The sequence below is a fragment of the Melospiza georgiana genome, chromosome 8 (genome assembly GCF_028018845.1).
Source record: "Melospiza georgiana isolate bMelGeo1 chromosome 8, bMelGeo1.pri, whole genome shotgun sequence".
Taxonomy (NCBI): Eukaryota; Metazoa; Chordata; class Aves; order Passeriformes; family Passerellidae; genus Melospiza; species Melospiza georgiana.
In genome coordinates, this window is record NC_080437.1 from 22871939 (window position 1) to 22898024 (window position 26086).

Here is a 26086-nt window from a genome sequence, read left to right on the forward strand (position 1 = left end):
AAGGCTCTACCCCTCTGTGAGCACCTTTATACCACATACAGGGTTTGACTCCTCCAAAGCAGCCTCCTCACCTGTGTGCTATTGACCATTCCCTCAGGTTATCACATACACCTGGGGACTAAAAAGTCAGGAAACGATCAAGAATTTCTAGGAAAATAACCCAAATTTGGGAAGAAACATCCAGCCATACCACCTCCTAATACTCAATCTATTTTAGTGAACTCTTTGTCACCACTGGTCTATTTGAGAACCAATATAAGCCAGCAAACCAACACTGAAAAAAAAAAAAAAGAAGAAAGAAGAAAGAAAAGGCTTCTAAATGCACTTCCACACTTACTAAAATTATCAGTCTAGAAATTGGAAATGGCTTCTCTAAAATAAGCAACAATCAATTACCTAAGCATCCATGTAGTGAAAAAGATTTTGAGAAACAAAATGTAATTACTTATTGGATACTGATGCATGTTCTATTATGTAGCATCAATCATTCTCTGACAAAATAAAACAAACATTAAAAAGAAGAGTTTAGCAAAGAACAGTTGCAAATACTTAATTCACACAGAGAATTCTATAAAAATTTTAAAAGTTTATTGTTTATACCATGAGAAAATTATGGGCATCTAATTTTATATAATGAGAAAATTGGGGGTTAAGTCCTCAAAAATCAATGCAGAACTGGGACATGCATTTGTACTCAATATTGTACGTGGTCATTATTACCTTTGTACCATCAAGTTAACATAAAATACATTCCAACAACTGATGCTCTGTGTTATTAATTGTTATGGTGTCAGTGGGGTTTTGTTATGAGGTTTATCTTAATTAGTGTACAAACTATTATTTAACAGCAGAATGCACACGAAGGAGTCTGATAGTTTATAACAAGGAAACTAATCTTATAATGCCCTTTGGGAAATCCCAAAGATAACTTTTCTGTAACAAGAGCAATGGTGCTGAAAATCAGAAGTGTTTTTTACTCAGCCATTGTGGATTAGAGAGTGGCAGCACATCTCCTAGATATATATTGACAGCATATATAAAATCAGTAGTATTCATGTGTTCAGGAGCAGAAATTTGTTTCACAAGAAAGCAAATGTGAATTCAAATAACATAATTTTACATCAAATACAAGTTGCTAATTCTCCCAGTCTCTTTGTCCTTGTATTTATTAACTTCAAGCTGTTCATGTTTCTTTTCACTTCTTCAGATATACAAGTTTGGGCTCCAAATTGTACATAGCATTAAGGGAGAATGACTAAATGGCTAGATGTTAAAATATATGATAAACCAATACAAGAATTAGAGAAACACTTCTGTATACCTAAGATAATTGACATTTTTCACACATGCATTAATAATATTTGGGCACGGTTCCATTTTCTCAATCTTCAGAAAGATGTGCAAGGGCAGGATGAACATCCACATTATAAAACGCCACAGAAGCATGTACAGAGAAAAGAAAAGAGGTATATTGAAAACAAAATACCAAACTACAAACCTTGCAGGTGTCATACCAGGCATAAATATATGAAGTCATTATTTGTGAAGGAATAGTACTAAGTGGTATCAATATAAAAATGTGATTTGAGCATACTGGAAAGAGAAAGAGAGTTGCAGTTTTTCTTGTCTGGTTTTGATTTCGAAATTAAACCCTCTAATTACCTGAATGACAGATATTTCAACTTTTTCCATAGTTAGTACTCAATGTATCATCTGAACCCATCTGCAAGCAAATTAATACTTCCACAGAAAATACTAGCTTATATATCATACTGCTAAATGTTTATACTTATTTTAAATTTTATTTTAAAACAAGCATTCCATGGCTGTAATAAGAGAGATACCAACAGCTATTTTTTGATTACTCTTCTACATTATGTCTAAGAATAAGGACAAATATTAAAAAATCCTTTCTTGAATGCAAAAATCTAGAATAAAGGTGATTATTTAGAATATTGAATAAATAGATATTGTATGTCTGGATAAAGTCTAAATCACTATTAAAACCACTACAGGATTAAATTAGAACTATATAAAAAAGATATTTTAAAAGTAGAATAAATGTAAAAGGATGAAGCAGGTAAAATATAACAAACCTAAAAATGCCTACATCACATTAAGCTATACCTTTTTGATAGTACACACCTAATCACAGAGAAAAGAGAAACACAGTCCTAGATTAGTTATTGTAAAATCAATTTATAAATTTACAACCAAGCAAAATCTCTTGTAAGTTAACAGGACAAATTTTCATACAATATCATTATCCAAGAGAGGAAGAGCAAAATGCTTTGGGCTCTAAGACATAGAAAGAAAATTGAGAAAAGAGAAAAATGGGCAAAATTTTTTTCCCAAAGGGAAGGGAAGAGGACAAATTCTGATGTATAACATGATATGCCTTGATCTGGATGTTAAATCTTTGTAAAATATTTTGAAATAAAATAGGCTTTGACATTAGGTATTCCAGCATTCTGCCCAGTGTTACTCTGTAATATGCCATACTTATAAAACTGAGAAACTAAGTTTTGTTTGCTGCTGTCCTGCTTACTTGGCAATTTTTTCTTTGTTATATGTTTTCTGCAGTTGTAAAAATTAAAGCATGAGAAAAAAAAGAAAAATTATAATTTTGTACTAATGTGTATGATACAACATACTCAAAGTTCATCATATTTGATGAGGAAAGTGCTGCAATAATCTCTAAAAAGCAATATGTGCTGAGAAATTAGAGGCCATCACAATGGAAATGATGATGTCAACATAATTCATGCTATATTTATGATATCTATCAACCTACTGGATATTACATGCTAGAAAAAAAAAAACAGAATTAACCTAACAATATACTGTGACATACTGTAGGATAAAAGTATTTTGTTGACTATGTTGGATGGTATTTTCTTAATATGATGTATGTGGTTATTGAATATTTCAACATGAATGTTTTCAACAGAAGACTGAAAAGTATTTGTTTTTAATGTAGCATGGAATGAAAAAAGATCTGGAGTGGGGAACACTTAGTCTCATAGACTGAATCAGAAAAATCAATAATAGCTATTTTCTGTGCAAATTACAGGAAGTATATTCATTTTGTATTACATTTTTCACAAATTCTATACACTATATGAATTCTGAATTTCCTGAGTTGATCTTCATGCACTGAAAAACTTCTGTACACATGCATTCTGAAACTGGGAAAAGGTATCCTAAAATGGATGAGCAACCTCATGATATCAGTAACAATGATTTTCCCATTCACAATTCCACTTTGGGTTTTTAATTCTGTGTTTTATCCTACTCTCATAATTTGGTGGAAATCTTTAAGTTCTTTTCTTCATTCCTGGTAACTTTTACTTGTGAATTTACCATTATGTATGCATTACATCTATGGTCTGACAATCAAAATTTATTTTATGCAAGACAAAACCTTTTCTTACATATATCATATATTTTCCAGCGTGTATCTGAGACAAGAATATTTCTAAAATTGTGTAATATCTCAACATGGTACATGCAAGTAATCACAGGATTTTGTTAGTGCACTTTAGAATTTGTTTTTGTAGTTAGCATGTCCGGTACCAATTTAACTTTTACCATTTCTTCATATATGGACACTACCTGTAATACAACCTGACAAATCCAAAGGTCAGTCTGGCTCAGAGCATAGAAGAAATAAACGGAATTGAAAAGTTGAATAAAATGCATGGAGACTATCATGAGGAACCCAGAAGTCAGGCATTACATGTGAAACTCACATTATTGAAATTTTAAAACCTCACTTCCAATTCATTTGTGTGTCAGGAGAATAATTAAGATAGGAATAGACTTCTCATTTGACAAGAATTTTCAATGAAGCAGGAAGTATAAATGATGTTAAGAAAATACTTTCTCCAAAGTCAAAGCACAAATACCAAACTTACAGTCCACCATAAAATGCACATTTCGTTGCCATGGCACAGGAAATGTAAAGGTTCATTCTGTACTGAAGGAATTTTACTGAGTCAGAGGGTGGGTTAACTGCACAAGTCTTTATCTTTGCACACTATTTTGCAGAATCAGGTTGGAGCAGAGATCAGGTACCAAGTATGCTCCAGGTCTAGTGTCAAACAAGAACCAGACTCTGGATTTGTACTGAATGGCACTAAAATTTCATCAACTGTTCTCACATTGTCTGAGTTCAAATGTGCAGCAGCCTGGCTGGTGTGTGATCATCACTTCATTATTGTGATATCCTCAGACCACAGCTCAGGGACAGAACTGAGCCTCAGGAGCCTTCCTGTGATAGGATCTCAGCCTGGAGACCCAGGGTGGGAGAATCCCATTAAAGCGTCTTAAACAGAGAGGAAAACAACCAGTGTGTCAAAATACTGTGACAAAAATTCAGAATATCTATTTGATCATTTTTTTTCCCCACCCAGCAGAGTCCAGTCAGGCAGCAAAAGCCTCCTACTAACAGCAAAAATGGGATCTAAGAGAAGGCATTTCGGTCTAAGTCCTAACACACAAAACTTCTGATCTGCAACAGTGATAAATGATTATTTTCAAACTTGCAGGTAGCTACAGAGTCAGAATTAGCTTTAAAGATAAAAATTTGTGTATCAAATGGAAATAATATTTGAATTTAGGATAACTGAAAACACTGCAAGTTGGTCTATAAAGATATTGGAACCGTAAGTGGATACAGATATATTTTAACAGCTATGTCCTGATGGTCTCTGAATGGCGAACCTCTTTCAGCATCTTCTAAATTATTTAATTTTCAAAGTCTATCTTTTAAAACTGTTTTTTACTTTTTTATTTAAATTTTGATGTTACTTAACCTTTTTGGGGGGCGTTCTATACCATAACAACCAGATCAGGTTAATTTATGTACAGAAAACCACTGTCTAAATATGTACCAATTTCCTACCACTGCCAGGGAAGATCACTATGAATAGCTACAAAAGCTTTGATGGTATTCACAAGAAAGCTGGAGCTCACCCCTACTGGCCTTCTCCCCTCTACTCCCCACGCCTTGCTTCCTGAGGATTCACGTTTTAATTGATTAGTGAAATTTCTTAGCAACAGAAGACATAAACAATTGTTTTGCTTAGTGAGCAGATGATTGTACTATAAATTTGAAGAGGGCTACACTTTCTAGCACAAAAACATATGAATATTCTCTTTTAGTAAGCTTCTTAAGCAAATTTTCACATTTTTATTAGAAGTTAATTAAATTTGTGATTGCTACATCTACTTGGTGATTTTAATTAGATGTTTTTTCTTCTTCGTTATTAATCCTATGCTAAATAGAAGAAGACTGTAAGAGTAATCTCAGCATCTAAGATGAAGTTCTAAAGGTCAGATATAATAAAAGAAACAATTCTGACCTTAGAACAAATTCTCTTTTTTCCTAAACTTTGCACAGCACAATCAAGTAGGTTTACCTCCAATGAGCAAATACAGAAATAATTTTCCTAGTGGATGATGATAAAGAATCCCATTTTCTGTTATGAGTTACAATTCTACATGTCATTTGCTTCAACAGTGAAGAAATGTAACCAATTTCAGAATGAATTAAGGGAGTTAAGGGTTAGCCTAAAACATTCAGTTAGCAGAGAATTAAAACTTCTCGCTTTTCAGGATAAAGTTAAAGGAATATATCCAGTCTGTTTATTCCCCCACCACATTTAATGCCAGAGTACACCTCCATGTCAAAACCTAAATCCATGTAACAAACATTTAGCTGAGTCTATAATCTCCTGTATTGTGCTCTTACAATCTTTACAAACTCATATACAGGTGATAACTGGAGATCCATGTAAGAAAGTCACTTCCATCAGAATATATATCACATACATCAAAATGGCTTTGCATGGGAATAAGCTCACTTTCTTCTGGCTTCTTTGTAGCATCAGGAGAACTTCCCTTCTCTATATTGCATAAAGTCATTATGGTGACGTTCTAACAACAATTTAGGAAGGGGTTTCAAGTAACTGGTCTAACTTACTTTAAATATTTGACAAATGCATGCTGATAGAAGAGATGAGAAATTTGCAATTATGGTAGGATTTTTATAAAAGGAGAGATACACCAGTGCTTGACCATTCAACTATAAAGAGACTAATTTACTAAAAATGTTGGTATTCAGTTTCTAAAGAAGTACAAAATATATTGGTGGAGCTAATAAAGAAAACTTTCCAATTCCATAAACCCATATATCTGTATATATCCATTTTCTGTATCAATAATACTATCCCATACAATTCTGAATGTTCCAGGATTTCTTCCTGAGGAAATCTTTTGTCTTTCAGACCTCCAACATTTGGTTTTCACCTCATGAATGGCAAAGTCATTACTTTTCAGAGACACCATTCTTTTTCCTATAGACAGATGTGTTCAAAGTGTTCAGAGGAAAAAAATGAACTCCATTAAAGGAAACAAATTTAACCTATTCTTCCATTATTAAGATGACTTCTTCTGGCAGAAGATCATGGGAGCACAAAATATATAACTGAGTGCATAGTCCATATGGATTAAAATGCACCAAACTTCAATCAAAATATTTTCAAGTTCAATAAACCAGTAATATTATTCAGAGAAGCATCGTTTTGTCATAGTAAATAATTCAAGAAATAAGCCTATTAAACTGAGATTCAGTTGGAGGATAGATGAAATTCAACACTAATACTCAAATTTAATAACATGCTCAGCCAAATACAAAATTCCATTTCCTGCTAGATCAAAATTTAATTGTTACACTTCATTATTTGATAACAACAGCGTATTTTATTAAAAGGCTTATTAACTATTTTCTTCAGCTACTACTCAAAAATCATGCAAAACACTCTCCCTCAGTATGAAGTCCAGAAGATAGTGCAGTATTATTTATGAAAGTAAAGCTAATTTCCCTAAAAAAATACATCTCTGCAATGTAAAATCCTGTGACAGTGCCTCACTAAAACAAGTATTTCCAAATTAATTTGAAGAGATTGTTTACACATAGAAAAGTTTGCACAACTGGACTCAGAGATAGAAAGAACAAGACATTCATTCATCTCTATTCACATCCTGCATTCTGCCTGATTATATTAATGGAATATTCATTAGCACAACAAAATATGCTACACTCAATACACCAGTTGAAGCCCACTTACATGCTGAAATTATTAACAAGTTTACAGTGCTAACAACACATAAAATATTCATTTTACAAATCAGTATTCTGCCTAAAGGTGCTACTGAAAACACTAAATAAATAAAACAGATAGCTATAGTCATAATCATACTGACTTACTCTGGTAGAAGAATTCACCAAAGAACCATCCAGATTACCAGTGTTGCACTTGAAATTCAAATATAGATCAGGATTGTGATTTGCTTCCCATCTTCCTAAATCAGGAGTCACTGACTTGTCTGAGTTTGCAGATGTTTTCTGGTAGGCAGTGCAAGTCATTCCTGTGAAACTGGAGGGCTTGATCACGAAGGCTTCCAGTGCAATATTACGAGATACCTGTGAAAACATTGAGAATGGTTGTCACAAACCATATTTGCCATTGCATGTGCACTGTGTCCTTACTGCATAAACTCTATAAAGGATTGTGCATGTATACACACAGATATATGTGTGGGTATATATATATATATATTCTCTTGGAATGAGAAAGAAAATAGAACTTATTTAAAAATATGATACAGGATTCTACAACAGCATAGTGGGTTTGCTCCCATCTTTCCTTCTAAGATACGTATATACACATAGATATAGATCTCTTTCTGTCAGTTACAATAGTTATTATTGTATCAGTTGTGCAATTCCATCATTATCAGCTTCAGTGGAATCTGGAATAAAAGCAATAGAAGTACAAAGTGAACTAGCAACACTGGGCTTAAGAACTACTCAAAAAATGAATAAGGATGTACTTTGTACCTAAGAAATTAAATAGGAACCTTCTTAGCTATTTAGTGGCTGAGTCTTTTCACACACCTTGTTCCATGAGAGCATTGAACATCACTAAACATTTCAAAGCAACACCATGTTGCAGGTATATTTGTGACCTATCCTTCAGCAAAGTGAAGTGTATGGAGCTGAAGACTGCAGCAGAGTGCAGAGATGCATCTCTACCCTTAAACTAGGCATTCTAATTTCATCACAGTGCATGAGACAAACAGCTCGTGTTATAACAGGTGCACTACCTTAGACTGGTGCCACACTGATAGGACTATATGGTTTCTGCTTCCAGGCACTGATTGTTTCCTGATCCTGGGCCTGGCAGTGCTGGATTAATGGTTGGACTCAATGATCTTAAAGGTCATTTGACCACCTAAATGATTTTATGATTCAATGTTATATGGCTGACACAGTTTATAGATTTTCTCTTTTTTTTTTCCCCTTTGGAACGGTACAAGAAACTATTGGCTACCTAAGCTGTAGGTGTTTTATTTGCTGTTTTCTAAAATAAAGAAAGCTGATGCAATTTCTGTGAGACAGTTTCCTGGCTGGCCTCCCAAAGGAACAGATATGTTTGGTATTGCCTAAGATGAGACCAGAAATACTCCACAGCTTTTGTTTATTTACAAATTGCACTCAACAGCAAACTACTTCTCCTACAGAAAACCTTCAGAAGCTAAAAGATAAAGCAAGGCAAAACAGTTAGTGACACATATTGAAGTCTGAGTACATAGAATTACTCTTTTCAGTAATGTCAACATCTTCCTGAAGCAGTGAAAGGGAAAAAACTCAACCTTTGTCACTTGACATTTAAAAGAAAGGCAAGTATAAAACAACAGAGCCCTCCTAGCTGTCACATTGCCAAATACTTCTAAAAGTTACATTATTGTCACTATGCTTCAATATAAATACTTTTAGCAAATTTGATTCTTTTATGTAAATGAGAATTAAATAAAAAACTTCTTTTAAGAAACAGTCCAATACATTTTTGTGTCTGTTTGAAAGACCATTTTCTTAAAAACACAAACTAAGGCTATTATGCTATTTGGCTTCCTCTATAATTCACTTCAGTCTATAATTTCCTTTTTTTTGGTTGCTTTTAATTTTCTGTATTTTTCCTGTGATTTACTCTGTACCTGAACTTACGTTTAAATAGTGGTTTTGTGTAAATGCAGTGGACAATTGAGACAAGAATAAAGGTTGTTAGCAAGCAAGCAATCTAACTCAAGGAATGATAAGGCTTTAAAGTGTTTAGATAAACTTCTAAAAGGATAACTTTCAAGCTTCTGATTTAGATGTATTTCTGCTATTCAGATGTTGAAGCTGACAAGAAGACAATGTCTTAGTCTCCAAATGAGAACCTCTCAGCATCCAAGTGACACGCTTGTGTAGATGGAGGACAAGGAGTAAAAGAAATATATTTCTAACAGGTACAGTTTGCTTCTCAAAATACTAAAACTATCCCCAAATTCGTAATGTTTAGGACATGATAGACCTTGGTGATAATCTTCTAAATACTTTAATCTGTAGTTGTCCAAAAGCCTGTGAGTAAGGCATATTAAAATCTTCCAGCTACAAAGGATATTGCTGTCTTTTATGATCTGACATGCTGCTGTCCGTCACTCACTCAATTTGGACCTCTCAAAATAAAACCATATACTATAATGGCTTTAAAAAGAGAAACTGAATGAATAGTAAGAACATTAAAAAGATATTGTTGTGAACACTATATTGTCACAATAAATAAAATTGAGCAAAGAAAACCACTTTTTAATACCATTAGTTATATTTTAAAAATACTTTGGTCTTGCAAATAGAATTCAAGAGAAAAAGTCTTACAAAACATTTTTTAATTTTTTGAAATACCTTTGATATCACTTGAGTCTTGCTGGTCAGTATTTGACTAGCAATCTGCTCCACACATCGTACAATCCTGGTGCAGGCTTTGTCTTCTTTTTGAGCTATCCACAACACGTGGTCATCCACCAACATTATATTGCTGGCAATCTCAATAAGAGCATCCCCAATCTGGAAGAGGGAAAAAAAAAATAAAAGGGTATTGTCTGTAAAACTCAATAACTAAGAAAAAAAAACAGATAAGGGTACAAATGAAGGCAGACATATTATTTCTCTTGGTAACCATCATTGAAAAACAGTTTTGATTTTATAAAAAATTTAAATAGATTGAAAAAGAAAAACCAAGAAAGGAAAAGGGCAACTCACATCAAGGAAGAGCCTTTTAATTCACAACTTTAAAGCTTATCTTCTAGATAAACCAGACAAATTGAGTCATCTCATCTCAATAAACAGAATTCCAGAATTATCACCGTCTTTCATAAACTAATTAAAATTGGCCATGCCCTCTAAAGAACTGCTTTATGTTTAATCAAAGGACCTTGACGGGGAGGCTTGGGGGAAGGAAAAACATATTCGAAAGACATCTTTGTTACAGACATAGTGGAGTAAATTTGAGATATAGCTCAGGTGCTGACAGAAACTTAGATCACCTCATGAGCCATAGCTTTGGTAGGTTTAATTCACACTTGTGCCTAATCCAAAACAACAGATCTTTGTTTTGCTAGGTGACATTTTACAGATTTTGGCAAATGTGTGTTTGAAATTTTATTAGTAGTTACATTTAGAAAGAATAAATATCACTGCGAATATTTTCTGTAATTATTTCAAGATGGAATAAAAATGTTTGTTTTTAAAATTAAAAAACTTAATTTGAGTGAAATTTCAAAATTAACATGACCACGGTACCAATATATTTGAAGGCAAAGATATGGAAAAGATATACCCACTTGTCACAAGTAAACCTGAATAAAAAGGTAAATAGAAGAGAAAAACAACTGAGAAATATTGTTAAAGAAAAGTTCAAGAAGCCAAAAAGTCATGCTAATGGAAGCAAAAAATAAGACAAATACACAGATGATTCAGTGGAAAGGAAAACAGAATTCAGGAAAAAGGTGAAAAAGATTTAAAAGATTTTTCAGGTGAAAAAGATTTAAAAGATTGCTGAGCTTATGAAGTTAGTTCTGCATTTTCAATAAAAACAAGATAAATTTCCCATGCATTGCAAAGGAAACAAATAATGAGACAACATGTGAAATTTTATGTGACTGTTCCTGAAATATTTAATCTATTTTTGAGAACATAATTACTAGATAATTCTAGATGGCTTTTGACAATGTGACAGAGTTATTGATAAAATGAATAATAATGAATCACATTAAGAGTCTGGAGTGATTTATGAGAAACTATAAAAGCAAACACCAATCAGCTAGGCAGTAACTTACTGAGGGCAGAACAATAGTCTATAAATATACAAAAGGAGAGAAATAAGAAAAGGAAGTAATTTATACTATAATTAAGTGCATTAATGGAGAGTAAAGTCATGTCATTGAAAATACAAAAATTTGCACTATTATGCATGTTCAAATTTCATAGGTGCTTTTGTACCTTGCAAGTGAGAGCTAAGAAATGGATGCTAGTTGAGAACTCAGTGGATGAGGACCCTATCTAGAAAACTTGAGAGAGAGGTAAAGGAAAAGAGAAAAAAAATAGGAAAAATGTTATAAATTAAGAAAATAAGGTATTACTATATCAGAGATGTAGACGTAAGTGATGGAGATAGAGATGTTTTGATACAAAAAACAGCAGAAATGAAAACCTATTTGAAAGCTGGAAGAAGTCATTTAAAAGATTAGAGATGGTGCTCAGCTTTAATGGAAAATACATCAGTGCTAGAAAAACAAAGAGGCTTTATGGCAAATCCAGCTGTTTCTTTTGAATGTCAAATTTTTGTTTTGTCAGAAAGCAGAAAGATCTTATCAGGATTCTGAGCTGAAATAAAGTTGCAGCTTTGAAACATGATTCTTGGAGAGCACTTACTAATATACTTTAGATCTAGTGTATTATGGTGAAATTGAAGTTGGAGACGTTCTCAAATTGGCACTGAAATGTTAACTGTTACAATTCCCAGAGCCAGAACGGAATGAACATTGCCAAACCAAAAGAAAACATCATGTGGTCAAAAATTACAGTTTATCAAATGTTTATGCAAATAGTTACTCTCTAATATGTTCTCTCTAAAAACCTACTTTTCCCATAGGGTTTGCATAATTCTGATTAGATTTTGCTGCAAAAATGGCATATAATGCTAAAAGTTTCTGTAAGAAGTTGCACATAAAGACATATTATCTTTTCTTTACAAGTGATACCACCTTTCAAAATTCAGTGAAAACCTTCTGATAAAATGGAGAAAACAAAAGAAGCTCCAGAGGCCAGCCAGAGACCATTCTAACACCTTAGCAATGATGGAAAATAAACTTAAAAAGAAATTTAATAAAGTGGCTCACTATAAAAAGGTTTTATTCCTAAGCAGCAATGCCCTTGTCATCAGCCAAGAAGACTTAGTTTCCTTTTTGGCACAAAGAGACACATCACAGTTTACGCAGAACATTTGCAATCAGCAATCAGTTTTAGAAGATACTCTTCACTGTGTGCCCGCATACATTAAGAGCAGGACCACACGAGAAGACTTCACTTCTAACTGATACTTTTTTTAAGCACAGAAGAGATATCTTACATCTTCAACTTCATCCACGAAGACAATTAACTTTTCCATTATATACGCCAAATATATGACATCCATTTTATCCGCAAAGAGGGAAGCACCTCTTGTGTAGGCTGTCAGCTGGTGGGAAAACTCCAGCACGGTTGTCAAATTGATGTGCATCTGAAAATACATTAGAAGTGTTAGCCCTAATAAATCAGCTACCTTCATTCTCTTCAAAAACTGGAGATCACATCCGTTGGTACGCCTGCCATAATTTCACATGGATTTATGTGCATCAGTATGCCATGGATATACATTTCAGGGGAATATTCAGGCATATGAATGTATTTTCAGCCTTAGGTCTTAGATTACATTGCTGTTATCTGAAGACACCCCCACAAAAGACCAACAAATTTTGAAGATTTTTGTCTACTTTTTCTAGACTGTAACTATCTGGCTTCATAAAATATACCAAGCTACTTACCTTGCCTTTCCTGTTGTAAGAGTAGTCAGGCATTTGAACAGGTTAGCCCCAAGAAATTGTGCAGCCTCCATCCTCAGTGGTTATAAAGTCCTGAGTGTCTAAGGTCCTGAGAAACCCAACCTCACCTCATTGCTTACAGAAGAATAGACTGGATTCTAGACATCTCTCTAATTATTTTATTACCCTGTAATTGCAATGGCTCTCTTAATATATTAACTACTCTTATTTCTGAATCCATTTGAAAACAAACTTTCTGTGGCTTTATCCAACACTACTGATACTACCAGGGAAGAAATGGTCTAGGAAACTGAAAGTTGTAAAATCAGTATGGCAGTTACAAATCTGGGCCATCCTCCACAGTGTTTCCTGTTACATTCATTTTTTCTCTTTAATTTCTATCCATCTACTTTTTCATCACATTCTTTTACTTATCCATAAGAAACAGTTAAGGTACTGCTTTTTTGAAGACATCAAAAAGGCATTCTAAAGAGGAAAGGCACTTCAGCTGATGAAACTCTGATATGGGACTCCATGAGAAATGAACATCTTTCTGGAAAACTGTATGAGGGGAAGGAAATTTGAGTGCTGATCACCCTTCCAGCATTACTAATAATAGTCTAGACTCTAAGCACCTAATGGAAAAAATATTAAGATAAAGTTAATGCTGTGCACTTGTTCCTACTAAACTTCCAATTGCCAACAAAACAAATGGCTGTCTCTCAAGTAAAGCATTTTGTTAAAAGTCCATCTATCCCAAACTTATGGCTGAACTGACATTTCTATGCTATCCAACAAGCTTAGTGCTAGAGAAGGGGAGCCTTGGATTTCAAAATGTTACCTGACTAAAAGCATGAAGAACTTGAGTTATTTCTTGTGAATAAGGACATTCAGAGTAGTTTTCTTCATCCCAGCGTCCAGTTCGGTTACATTTTCGCCACGCCTTTGCCTCTTCTGCACCATTGTGAAATGCACCAGAGTTAAAAGAGTACTGCAGACAGGGCTGGTAAGCAGTTATCCCAGCCAAAGTTTTGGGCCACCTAGAAACACCATGGTAGTAAAAATCAAAATGCAAAAGGCAACTTACAATATATATTAATTATGTAGTACATATATATATCTATATTTCTATATCTATATATCTATATATATATATACGACCATATACAACAAAGTAAAGTGGTATAAGAGGAAAAAGAGTCTATTTTAACTTATACTTCAAAATGTTTTATAATTAATTACTTTGTTTCCTTGGAAAATGTCAGAATTATACAGGTTCAAGTCTAGCTGGTCACACATTCATTCTGCGTTAATTCCAGGAAGGTGTTTAATGTTAAGGAAAAATATGTGGTTGGTGTTTTTACTACATTAATGTCTGCAGACTGCAAAAAGCAGAGCAGTAAGTACGTGAAGAAAAAGAAAACCAAAAAACCCCAAAAACCCAAACTGTTACTAAATGCTCTTAAAACTAAGGGCCCAAAATGTACCTGACAATCTCTGCTTTGCATTTTGACCCACCCCTAAAAAGCCTTGAAAAAACAAAAAGTTCCGAATGTCTCAGTGTACAAGATTTCAGCAGAGATCACACATCATGAAGGAGGAAGAAACTAGCCCTCAAAAATTAGCTGTTTAGGTATACATGATTTATGTAGTGTGATTCCAAAACAGTCTTTGAAAACAAACTAAATCAAGAGCAGCCAGAATTCTTCTATTTAGCTGATTGGTCTGTTATGAAACACAATTTCAGTGCATAGAAAGTGTTTTTCTTCTGCATTTTCTAGAATGGCACAATGGATCTATTTCTGTAGATACCGAATCTATTGTCATTGACAGCCTGGTGTGGACATAGCAGGATCAGGTAACTGGTAGAAATCAAAGAAAGCCATAAGCATATCATCAGCGAGTCAGCAGGTGTGGGAAGGATATGGTTCTTTAATTGCACTGATCTGATGAGTGAACCAAATAAATCACAAAAATATTCTGCCTTTCAATGAAATTATAGCTTGGCAATCAACCTTTCCTCAAACAAATGTATTAGCTCCTCTAGTTACACAATGCATATTCAATTGTACACTGTTACATAATATACTGAAAGGTTTTGGACTAAAAAAGTTTTCTTAATCTCAAAGAAAAGCTAAGAAGAAAAATACTTTTATTTTTCACAGCTGTCACCAAAAAAATTCAATTTGTAATGTAAAAACAGTTGATAAAAAATGAATCATGAAAGAGGGTTTCCAAAAAAATCAAAATATGTAAAGTAGTATATAGAGCATATAGTATCATAGAGGACTTTTGCGTCTGGGATGAATTATTTCTAGTAAGAAATTTGCATTAATGCAATTGGGCCACACTTATTGGCAACTTACCTCAAAAGTGAAACTAAAGAGATAATTCTGAGCCTAGCATTGTCACAGTGAGCAGAATCCAGCCTTTATGACTAGGAATAATAGCATATAGCAGCATTTTCATTTGCCTTTCAGAATAAGCTAACAGCATTCTATAAAACAGCAACCAAAAAAAAAGGTAGAATATGGCCATGATAGAGAAAACCTCTTAGCAGAAAAGGCCAGTTTATTCTGACTCTCAGTGCCTAATTCTTGCTGCAGTTACACAATTATAAATACCACCTAGGCTGGACCTCTGAAATAGCCACACTCCCCTGACAGTTGATGCTTTTTCCCCCCTTTCTTTGGCCCAATAAAAGAACAGTTCTTTCTAGCTTTGCCTTTGTGATTCAATTCTTTTTACTTCCATACTTGTTATGTTACCAAAACTTCAAAGACCTTTGTAAGAAAACTTGCTGGTGTGAAAGCTCCATCTCTGAGGATAAACCTTTGAACAATTTCAAGCGTTAATGCTGAGTTGGAGCCTCATAAATTCTCTACGATTTTAAATTCATTCTCTCAAATGCCAAAAGAACCTATGGACTCAGCATCCTTTTGCTGTACATTTTAAAAATAAATTTATATGGATTTCTAGCAAGATGATCAATAGGTTGAGAAATGTCCACTCTTGTTCTTTTGATTTATATAAAATGACAAAAATGCCCCTGGTGTTAGTTTGTGCAGCATGAAGATTTATATATATTTATTTATGGAGAAAAGGATGTCATTTTAAGGCAAGAACATGAACTTCATGGAGTTGCCATCTAAAAGATTCAGTATGAGTTTTCTGATACAAAGTATATATATTTTTTAAAGACCTAATGAAAACCTATTTCAGCATATCCAGTATGCAAAAGCACAATTCCAGTTATTGTGATGACAAACAAATCTATAGCTAAGATTGTCAAATGTCTCTAATGAAATTTAATCCATATATATGCATTGCCTCAGCAATTTTGCCTCAATGAAAGAGGCAAACTCGCTGGTACTGAGGTTAACACATAATAAAATAGCTTTGTAGTAAAGAGAAAACAGATTATTTGAGTAGGTTTTTATTTCCACTTCTTTCTAATTCAATCCTTTACTTTTATTCAAATACAAGAAATAGTAGAAAAAGCCTTTGGGCTTTTAAGTTTTAAAGGTAACCTGAAAATAAATAGAGGCTTTTGGGTCAGAAATATTCACAGAAAATTCTGCTATTTAAGAAAGGCTTCTTTCCTCATCCACTTTCCTTTCATTATCTATTCAAGCCGAATTATCATTAAAATTCATTTGGTAACAAATTACTGTCTTGATTTCTCAATGGGATTGCCATCATACATCAGTCTTATTGTCAAGCAGGTTTTGTTTAAGAGCTTTGTGCATACCATTGGTGTATTTTAGAGCTGACTGAAAACAATGCTAAATTCCACAGGAACCTTTGCTTCTGATTAAAATTATTACAATTTTAAAAAGCCCCACCAGCACATGTAGATAAAAGTAATGATGGAGCAAAAGCTACATTTACTCTACAAAATCTTGTAGCTCCTAGGATTCAGATAGCAGGACAGATGTATTTTGTAAGCATGGGTTACATTGGTAGAACTTTGTGTCCTTAAGCTCACCTCATACAATCTATTTATTTTACTAAATAGTTTTACTTTCTATTTTGATCCTCCTCAGTGAAATATTTTACTAACAATCTCATGTCATTTCTTACCTCTAACCTCAGCTGAACAAAGTCATCCAAACCAGAACAGATTTTAAAAAGTAAAGCACCGAAGCTTTAATCTTCTAATGCTTTAATGCAGTGTTATCATCTTCTACAAAGGACAAGAAAAATTCTGAATCTTCTCTAATTTATCTAATTTCTTTAAAATTTTCTATAATGTATACTGAGGAATTAGAAGATTTCCTGACTTTCACAAACCGCTGCTTCTCTTGAAGCACTAGGTGCCATTTCCCATCAAAATCATAGAGTGCTCTCCTTCCTACCATATTATATAAAAGTGACAACTAAAATAAGTGATTTATAAGTGAGACTGAAGTGTCATGTAAGCATGAATATGGCCTGTATCTCCATTAATCCATGAAACACACTCCAAACCCAGAAAGTCATACCTGAAATCTCCCTTGTTGTTAATAATTCTCTCTGCAGGGCAGTAGGGAGCAGCTGTTTCAAGCACCACAATTTCTACATGTTTGGTGCTATTTCCATAGGAATTCTTGACTAGACACTCCCAATCTCCAGTTGCATCAATGTCAATACTGGATAGGATAAGTTCACTAAAAAAGTAAAAGAATCATCATTGTATACACTTAATTATACAGATATCAAGTCACTGGTTTTCTGACATTAACTTATTTTTTTTATGAAAACATCAGAATGGGGTTTGGTCTATGATATCAGAGGGTCAGACAGTATGGAAGTGGTAGTAAGCTCTTAGCAGCACCAATTTGTATTGACTGCTCAGGTAGTAACAGGCTATAACACAAATCACAAATCATCACAAAAAATATAAACTATTTATCAAAGCCCATTCTGTTTTCCCCAGGTATTACAGAATATTCAGTTTGTTGCCTAACCAAGCACTTGGAAGTCAGAAAGGCATTTCAAGTGGACCACACAACCAACCCACAGAGAATGGGTTTGCCTTCAGCTGTGATTACAGATCCTGAGGCATTTTAGGACCAGAATCTGGCACTCTGCTATCAGGGGTAGAACATTATTCAATTACTCCAACTCTACAGTAATGTCATAGACCAAAAATAATGCTAACTACTGCATTTTAAGAAGGTAACACATTATGTCTCAAATCTGCCATGGGGCTAGAAATAAATTTTGCTACAGTTTTAAACAAATTACAGCTTTTGAAAGTAGTTGGGGGGGGAAAAGAAGTAGCATTTATCTGAAATATTTACTTTGCTTTACAGAAATGGCTTGTCTTTGAATATGCCTTGTGGTTTAGACAATTAAAAATTATGTGGGAAGAAACACAGTGGGGTGAGAGAGAATGTACACTATAAAAATTGAAGGACTGAATTAACAGTTAATAAATTTATTTCAAATCTGTGTTTAAAAAAAACCCTAAAAAATTTACTTGTTGCCTTTAACACTTTTTTTGTAGAGCCTGAAATTTTGAAAGATTATTTTCTCAAGAACCTACTATGGGGTTGTTATCTAGGGCCTCAGAAAACAAGCAAACCACAATAAATCGCCTTTGATTTACGATAGTTGTTTCAGAAATTCAGATAATTCTCCAGATATTCAGTGAAATTTATTATTAAATAGTAACTTTAAAAATATCGCATTATTCCTATTTATGATGGCTTTGAACTCCAAGTGCCTTGTAACCCCCTATTTCATTTTTACAATGAATTCTAACAAAGTTTTATAGCAAAAAATATAGAAAAAGCATTACTAGCTGTTCTCAGACAGTAGCTCAGTATTTCAATGTCAAAAGAAGCAATTGTTCTCTTAAGAAGTCTCAGGTGAATAACTCAGTAACAGCAGCCTCTCAGCTAATTTTTAATACATCTTTTTGCTTTCAGGGAGAAGTACTTCAGTGAAATTAGCCAGTTTAACAATGTTTTAATTAAATATTATATTTCATACATCACAACAATCCCACATCATTATAGAGAGTTAAGAAAGATCATATTTCTAGAGCTTATAAAAACAGTTATGCACAAAGCTTTTTTGCTGAAAGAAAAGGCAGAAGGTAACATTCACTTGTGGCATCAACACGTGGAGACTTCAAAAATTAATAGAATGTACAATAGTTGTGCTGATATGATATATTTTCTAGAAAATATCTACAACCATTGTTAATAAAAATGTGATAAAATTGGAAACAATGATGATGGTGATGGTAGGTAAATACCATATTTCAGCTTACTATAAATTTTACAAGTAATCAATATGCAGATAAATAAAGGGTACATTTTCCATTTATTTAAACTGCTGAAATGTGTTCTGATGTGAATGTATCTGCTGCTTAACAGGTCTCCCCTCAGTAGATGAAGTTTCCTAGACTCAGACAAATATTTACTGATACACCGGCCTTGTTTCTGATAGAAACGCAATACTTGAACACTGGTTCAAATTATCTCAAAAGACAAGAAATTCCTCACATTCACACTTTTAATCTTCTATTGCCCTTTTTTCAGATGGTGATAAAAAACAAACCAGAATAGGTTTATGCAATATAGTGACTAGATCATGAAATTGTCTTCTGAATTGCCATCTGGCCACTGCAAATGATGCATTCATTTATATTCCTCTTGGAATATCTTGATAGCAAGCCCAATGGTGAAACTGTTCATTTACTTACCATCTGGATATGACAAATGATAAATTGATCTTAAATCTCTGGAGAATTTGGGGGACTGAATTAAAAAAAAAAAAAAAGTCCTTTAATACTCAAAAAAAGCAGTCAGCTTGTCCTTTAGCATTCTCTCTGCTTATAATCCTTGAAGACTTTGACTTCACAGTCCTGGCAGACCAGAAGGAAGGAGTGGGCCTCTCCTGGGTATAGAATTTTAAAACTCTACTTCACAAAGTTTTCTAGTAGGTCAGTTACATAGTTTAAGTCTTGGCATGGTTGCATAAGCACACCCAGAGACTCTCACCCATAGTCAAAACGGCATTCTCGATCTCTCTTGGCAATGGCAACAAGTCTTGGATAAAGGCAAGAACTCTCCATAACCTGAGAACATGGCAGGACTCTGATTTAGGAGCTTGACAAAACCTCAAAAGAATTAAGAGAGGAGAGGATGGCTCCTTTGGCTGTATCCTTTTCTCAACTATCCTATCTCACAAGAGCTAATAAACATTGGGCTACAAGTGCCAACAATCTTGCCCCAGCTATGCGGCTTTCCTAAGGATGGAATATGAGTCAACAAGCATTCCTACGCCCTGTGCATTAGCAATCACATCCCACTCGTCAGCAGTGTGACAGTTGCCACTTTGCAAGGAATTTTTGACTTTCAGGATGAGAAGAAATGGCCTCAAGTTGCAGCAGGGGGAAGGTTTAGATCAGATATTATGAAAAGGGTGGTCCTGTGTCAGAACAGGCTGCCTAGCAGAACTGTGGAATCATCTCCCAGGAAGTATTCAAAATACCATGTGGATGCAGCACTTGGGGATATGGTTTAATGCTAAACACTTGGCCTTGATGATCTTAGAGGATTTTTGAAACCGTAACCATTCTGTGATATTCTATGACGGTAAAATGAAGTCAGATATTCCTGAGATGGTATCAAGGCTAACTGAATAGGAAGACTGCTGCCTGATGAGAAAAGGATGGCTAGCAGGCTTTTCTCAACTTTCCTTTTGAAATGACAGTGACCTTCTCATTAAAAACATTGAAAAGAGAATATACATGATTCTTTTTTTGTACTGGGTAATTTCATGCATGGTAGAATTACTTTTTACAAATGTGATGATTGACATACTGAAAAATTAATTAAAATGTACAGCTGATGCAATTGCATGAAAAAATTGTTCTGATATTCAACTGAAGCCCGTGGCATTTGTCATTATAAAAAGAGGAACCATAACACACACGGAAGCCATAGTCATGTAATCAAGTAACCTATGACAATAGAGTTCTATTTGAGGCATAGTTTGCATTGCTACAGCTATGCATAACTAATTAGACAATCAGAAGTAGGTCTCATTATGCAAAGTTACTCAGCCATGTCCTGAAGAAGTACTATAGCGACATTTACTGTACGCCCCAGCAGTCATCTGCATGCCAGGAAACAAAGTAACAAATAAAGGAGAGACTTGAACACCATGCTTTGATTGGCTTTCCACAAGAAATACTTCAAAGTCTGACTTGAGTTTTTGTAAGATTTAGGAAGAACCAACTGGTCTTCCTGCAGGAAAATAAAAATTATTTACTCTAACTCAGGAGACATTTAGGTTTTCTCATATTCTTCTTCAGACAGATAAATAGCTAATGTGTTCCCACAGTTCAGGCAGAAGGTCTGCACAACATGCCTCCAACCCATACCACCTTAAATTATTAATACTAACATGCAATTTAAAAAATGAGTGTTGGTCTCCAGAGTACACTGATGCTCGGAATACAGCCTTTCACAGGGGACATAAGGTTAAAACATGGAAAATTAAGAGAGAATCTGTAAATCAAGGCACTTGTCTGAACTCAAATTGCTAGTCTGATCTCTCTGACAAAATTAGTTATTTACCCTTGAAAGAAACAGCTTTAGAAGGCTGATGGCCTTTGAAGTAAACTTGTGTCCAGGCAACAGCAAGAAAAAAAGGAAGATGAAAGTTGGTATTAATTTTATGCGAGATGTCTAGCACGTATTTTCAGGTGTAATCAATTTCTCAAACACAGAGGTAATGCAATACACATATTTTTTTTTCTTTTGATTGCATATAAAGACAATGCTTAACTTACCATTTAATACCATCTGTGGGTACCCAAGAAATGTAATGTGCTATAACATACTTTTCTCTATAATTTAACTATCAGCTAATTTGTTCACATTCTAGAACCATGACAAGAGTTGGAAAGAGCCTAGATTTAATAACAATATACTAACAGAAAACAAAAAAAAAAAACAAACAAAAAAACAGAGGGACAAAACTACAATAAACGAAATAAAAATCTACTTCCAAAATAAATTAATTTTACATTTTCAAATTATTTGTAAAATGCATATTACTTTGACATGACACAAATGCAGAAATAAAATATATAATGCACATTTTGTGGGCTGGTTGATATATTAGGGTTAGAATACTGACCTGTTTTACTTGCCCACTTGGAAGAAATTTGGAAAGATCTAAAAAGAAGGTAGGACAGCAGTTTCCTACATAAGAACTTCAGGAACGATCTCTATTCTTTCTCAGTATTCGGTGTCTCTCTTACAGTGTAAACTTTATTTTGTAATGGCCAGGAGCCACTCAATCACAATACCATAAAAAATTAAATACAGGGGGGTTTATCCTGCAGGGAGATAAGGGAGGGAGAGGAGCCATTTTCATGGAATCCCAGCATATTAATGGGAATATGCCCTACAATACATTCTCAATGTTGAGCAGATTGAAATATATGAAAATTAAAAAGTAATTGTTGTTGTTTAATATTTCTAACAAGAATTTCTATGTAGAAACTGTTTGTTTCACCAATATTTAGGGTGGTTTGCCTGGCACTGGGTTCTGGATGTATGTCATAAATGCTCTGATATGCTCACATTTGGTTCACAGATTTAGAAACTACTGCCTGGACCCAGAGAAAATGTACAATTATACCTAACAATGATGTTGACAGGAAAAGTACTTTAGAAAAAGCCATCCCTGAGATGTTGACTCCCAGCTGCTGCTGCAGTGCAGCGTGTCCTCAGCTGTGTAGCTGCAGCTGTTTGAAGGCCCACATTAAAATCATTCTGGCCTTAAAAAGTCAAAGCAAAACCCTCTGATTCTCCCTTGTGGGGGATAAAGCGTCAATTTTTGTTCTTACTACTGAACATTTCAGAGTTGTGGCTGGATAGACCCATATATAGCTGCTGGATATAAGCAGAGAGGGAAGTGAGAGGTCGAAATTTAGTGCAAGGCATCTTAATCTGGTGTCAACAACAAAAAAAGTATACTTTTGTATCATTCTTCAAGGACCCCATCAAAATTTTTTTATTGTTCTGATTTGCTATATTTCTAGGGTATTTTAATTCTAGCAGCCAAAATATTTACATATATTTTTTGTGAAAATACCTATTTTTCAATCATGTTTCAATAAGCACTTACCCAAATTAAGCCTACAAGTTTTATGACACAGCAGAACTCTTAGTTAATGGTCTATTACTTTAATGACAGAGGATATAATGGTTGCTGCTTTTGCTTTTCATTGTATCAGTCTCCCCACAGGTTATATGTTAAAATATTCCCCATACCGATTAGTAATAAAACTGTCATTGATTTTATTCAGGTAATTGAAATATTTTTAGATAAAAGACCTAAGTTTAATTAATCTTCCAAATTAATTCACATGCTCCCATTATGAAATCCATACCCTGGGCATTTAATAATATTCTGCAATAATTTAAAATATTATCTTCCTATCTGATATATGAGAAGACTGCTGGTGAAGTCACATCTGTCAGTACTTTGATGCCTCCAGTGCCTGAAATGAGTTGTGTACCATTGCCTACAAAGTTTAAAGTGACCTCAAAATAATACAGAAATATTGATTTACAATTTAAACTGTTATTTTGCTTCATTTGTTTCCTAGCTCCTTGACAGCTAAAGGTCAAATGGGGTCAATTAGGTAAAGCAAAAAATATCAGCACTGAACAATTTCTGCTTATCTCCCTGGATTTCTCAGTATGACCCATAGCTGCTCATCTCCAAAATACTCATGCAGCAGAACACAAAGTGATTATAAAACATCTGCTTTTCTGAATCAACTTAATTGGATTTGTTCTAATCTTGTTAATCTTGTGCAATCTCCAATATTCTGCCATGATTTGGTACATATCTGAACTTTCAGCCAAGTGTCCAACCTTCCAACATCGTTATCAGGGATTTTCAGGCTGTATTTTTACCTAGGACCAGCTCAAACCACTGCTGCTTGCTTCATGTCTTTTCCAGATGCATTCCTGCCCAAACTGTTAACAAAGTTTAGGGATCATCTGGATCATTACATGCCTTGAATTTCTGCCTTTCACACAGAGGTCCTGGAAGCATTTTGTTCTTTCTTATAGGAAGTGTCTGCCTGGATCTCAAACTTGCCATGATACCACCTGTGGAATCAATTTCCTTTCTATAATCATATGTTAAATAACCCTTATACTTCTAGTGAAACTGCCTCAATCAAGCTCTGAATTCTTTACTAATATATGCAGTGATAATTTCAAACAGTAAAAAAGCATTAATTGGAATCAACCTCCTGTTTGGATAATGTAAATTATGATCAAAATTTCAACCCACAACATTTAATATGTTTGAAATTTTTTTGTACCTTCGCTATTAAAAGTGGACCCTGATTTGAAATTCTTTGTTTCTTCTCCACATTTTTGAGATTTTCACATAATCATATACCTCTCATCTCAAACATTACTATTTATTTCATTATTTACTTGGCAGTGGCTAGTGTCACAATGTAAAGAAACACGTGGAGGATTTTAAACAGATTCTTAAGCTTAATTTTTTTTTTTAATTAAAAACCCCCACAAAATAAAGTGGCTCTCTCAACCCTTTTTAGAAGACTGAGATACTTAGCACAGAGTATAATAGAAAAACACAATTTTCGGGGGATCAGAATTCAGGCCTAAGAGACTGTACTTCCAGTGGCAAATCCATCTACACAACAAAAATTACATCTGAAAATAACTTTTGATCCTGACACCTGTCAGCCTAGGTTTAGTTGAGAGCATGTTGGTTTCTCCAGCTGCAGCTCTCCTTTTTATGGGTTCTTAACTTTCTTCACAGTTTAATGTTCTCAGAAGGAGCACTTGTGGACTGTAATGGTCCCAGAGCAGCAATTACAGCTGTCGGGGCATAAGCACTGTTAAACACTCTACACAAGGATTTGCAGACTAGAAATAAAAAGACTTCCAAATTGTCATTATATTCTTTGTGGTAAATTAAGAAACTTCTCGAAAATTAAAGTATCTCTGCCACGGTGGAGTTTCTTGGTTCACAGAATTACATTAGCTTCTTTTTCTAGTTTAATATTCTAATAACTGTCCTGCTAGCTTCTCCAAACACTGAGAGGGAAGAGTGGGGAAGCTGGGAAAGATGCTGTGCTGCAGAGAATACCACATGACCTTCCTTCTATGTGGCTTCAGGGATATCAGAGAACCAGAATGTGTTGAGTTAGAATTGCTGCTTATTATTGAATTGATATAATATTCCACACTAAAGAAATGAGGCTGCCTTGATGGAAGCACTATTAACAAATTCAGCTAGATCCATTCACAAATGATAGGAAATTAGTCCCACATCATATGTATATTTTCATATATGACTATGACATTTACACACAGGGGTAATGACAGGAGATTAAACACCAGCAAAATCAAATATTATTATCATTGGCAAGAAATGATAAATGCAAGCTAGCAGCAGAATTGAAAACACCTTTTCAAGATCTCCTGTAAGGGAATACTCCTTGCCAAGAAAAATGTCACAAACCGGAATACAGTTCAAAACTTTAGTTTAATTATTGTAACAAAAATATTTATTTTAGTTTATTCTGCTTTATCATAGGAGACAAAAAATACACATTTGGATATTTTATCCTTCTACTGTGCCAGTTAATAAAACAGAAGGGTTTAACATGATATTTGTGTTGTAAATCCACGTCCAGAAATATCTGGAATTACCCAATAAAATAACCACCTAAAAACGTTTGAATAAGCAGCTTTTGGAACATGACTGCACCTCTTTGTTCAAAACCAGCTATAGAAATCTTTAAATTGCTAAGTAGCACAGGCCAAAGTCTGTCCTTTAGTGCAATTACAGAAAGCCACAGAGAGTGGACATTTGGTGTAAAGACTAGGTATGCAAAGGCAAATATGATACTGTAAGAACTGATTTCAAGTTACCTTCATTTTTCGTCCAAATCATATACTTAACATTTGATAGCCCCAGGGAAGCAGAGTCTTTCTGATGTTTCAGTGCCTTGTACAACCATGATTTAGCCTTAAGAACTATCACAAATTAGTGAGTAATAGCATGTAACAAGCATACTAATACATGCTATTGTAACATGTAACAAGCA

General features: G+C 34.2%; 1 protein-coding gene across 1 annotated transcript in view; it reads right to left on the minus strand.

Moving 5' to 3' along the window:
• Nucleotides 1-26086, minus strand: part of ADGRA1 (adhesion G protein-coupled receptor A1) — a 249735-nt gene that overhangs the window by 101561 nt on the left and 122088 nt on the right. The window contains exons 8-12 of the mRNA XM_058029388.1: nucleotides 17454-17618; nucleotides 13811-14009; nucleotides 12519-12668; nucleotides 9794-9955; nucleotides 7274-7489 (exon numbers count right to left, since the gene is read on the minus strand). Of these exons, the coding sequence (XP_057885371.1) occupies nucleotides 7274-7489; nucleotides 9794-9955; nucleotides 12519-12668; nucleotides 13811-14009; nucleotides 17454-17618 (892 nt within the window). The remainder of the gene's footprint in view (nucleotides 1-7273; nucleotides 7490-9793; nucleotides 9956-12518; nucleotides 12669-13810; nucleotides 14010-17453; nucleotides 17619-26086) is intronic.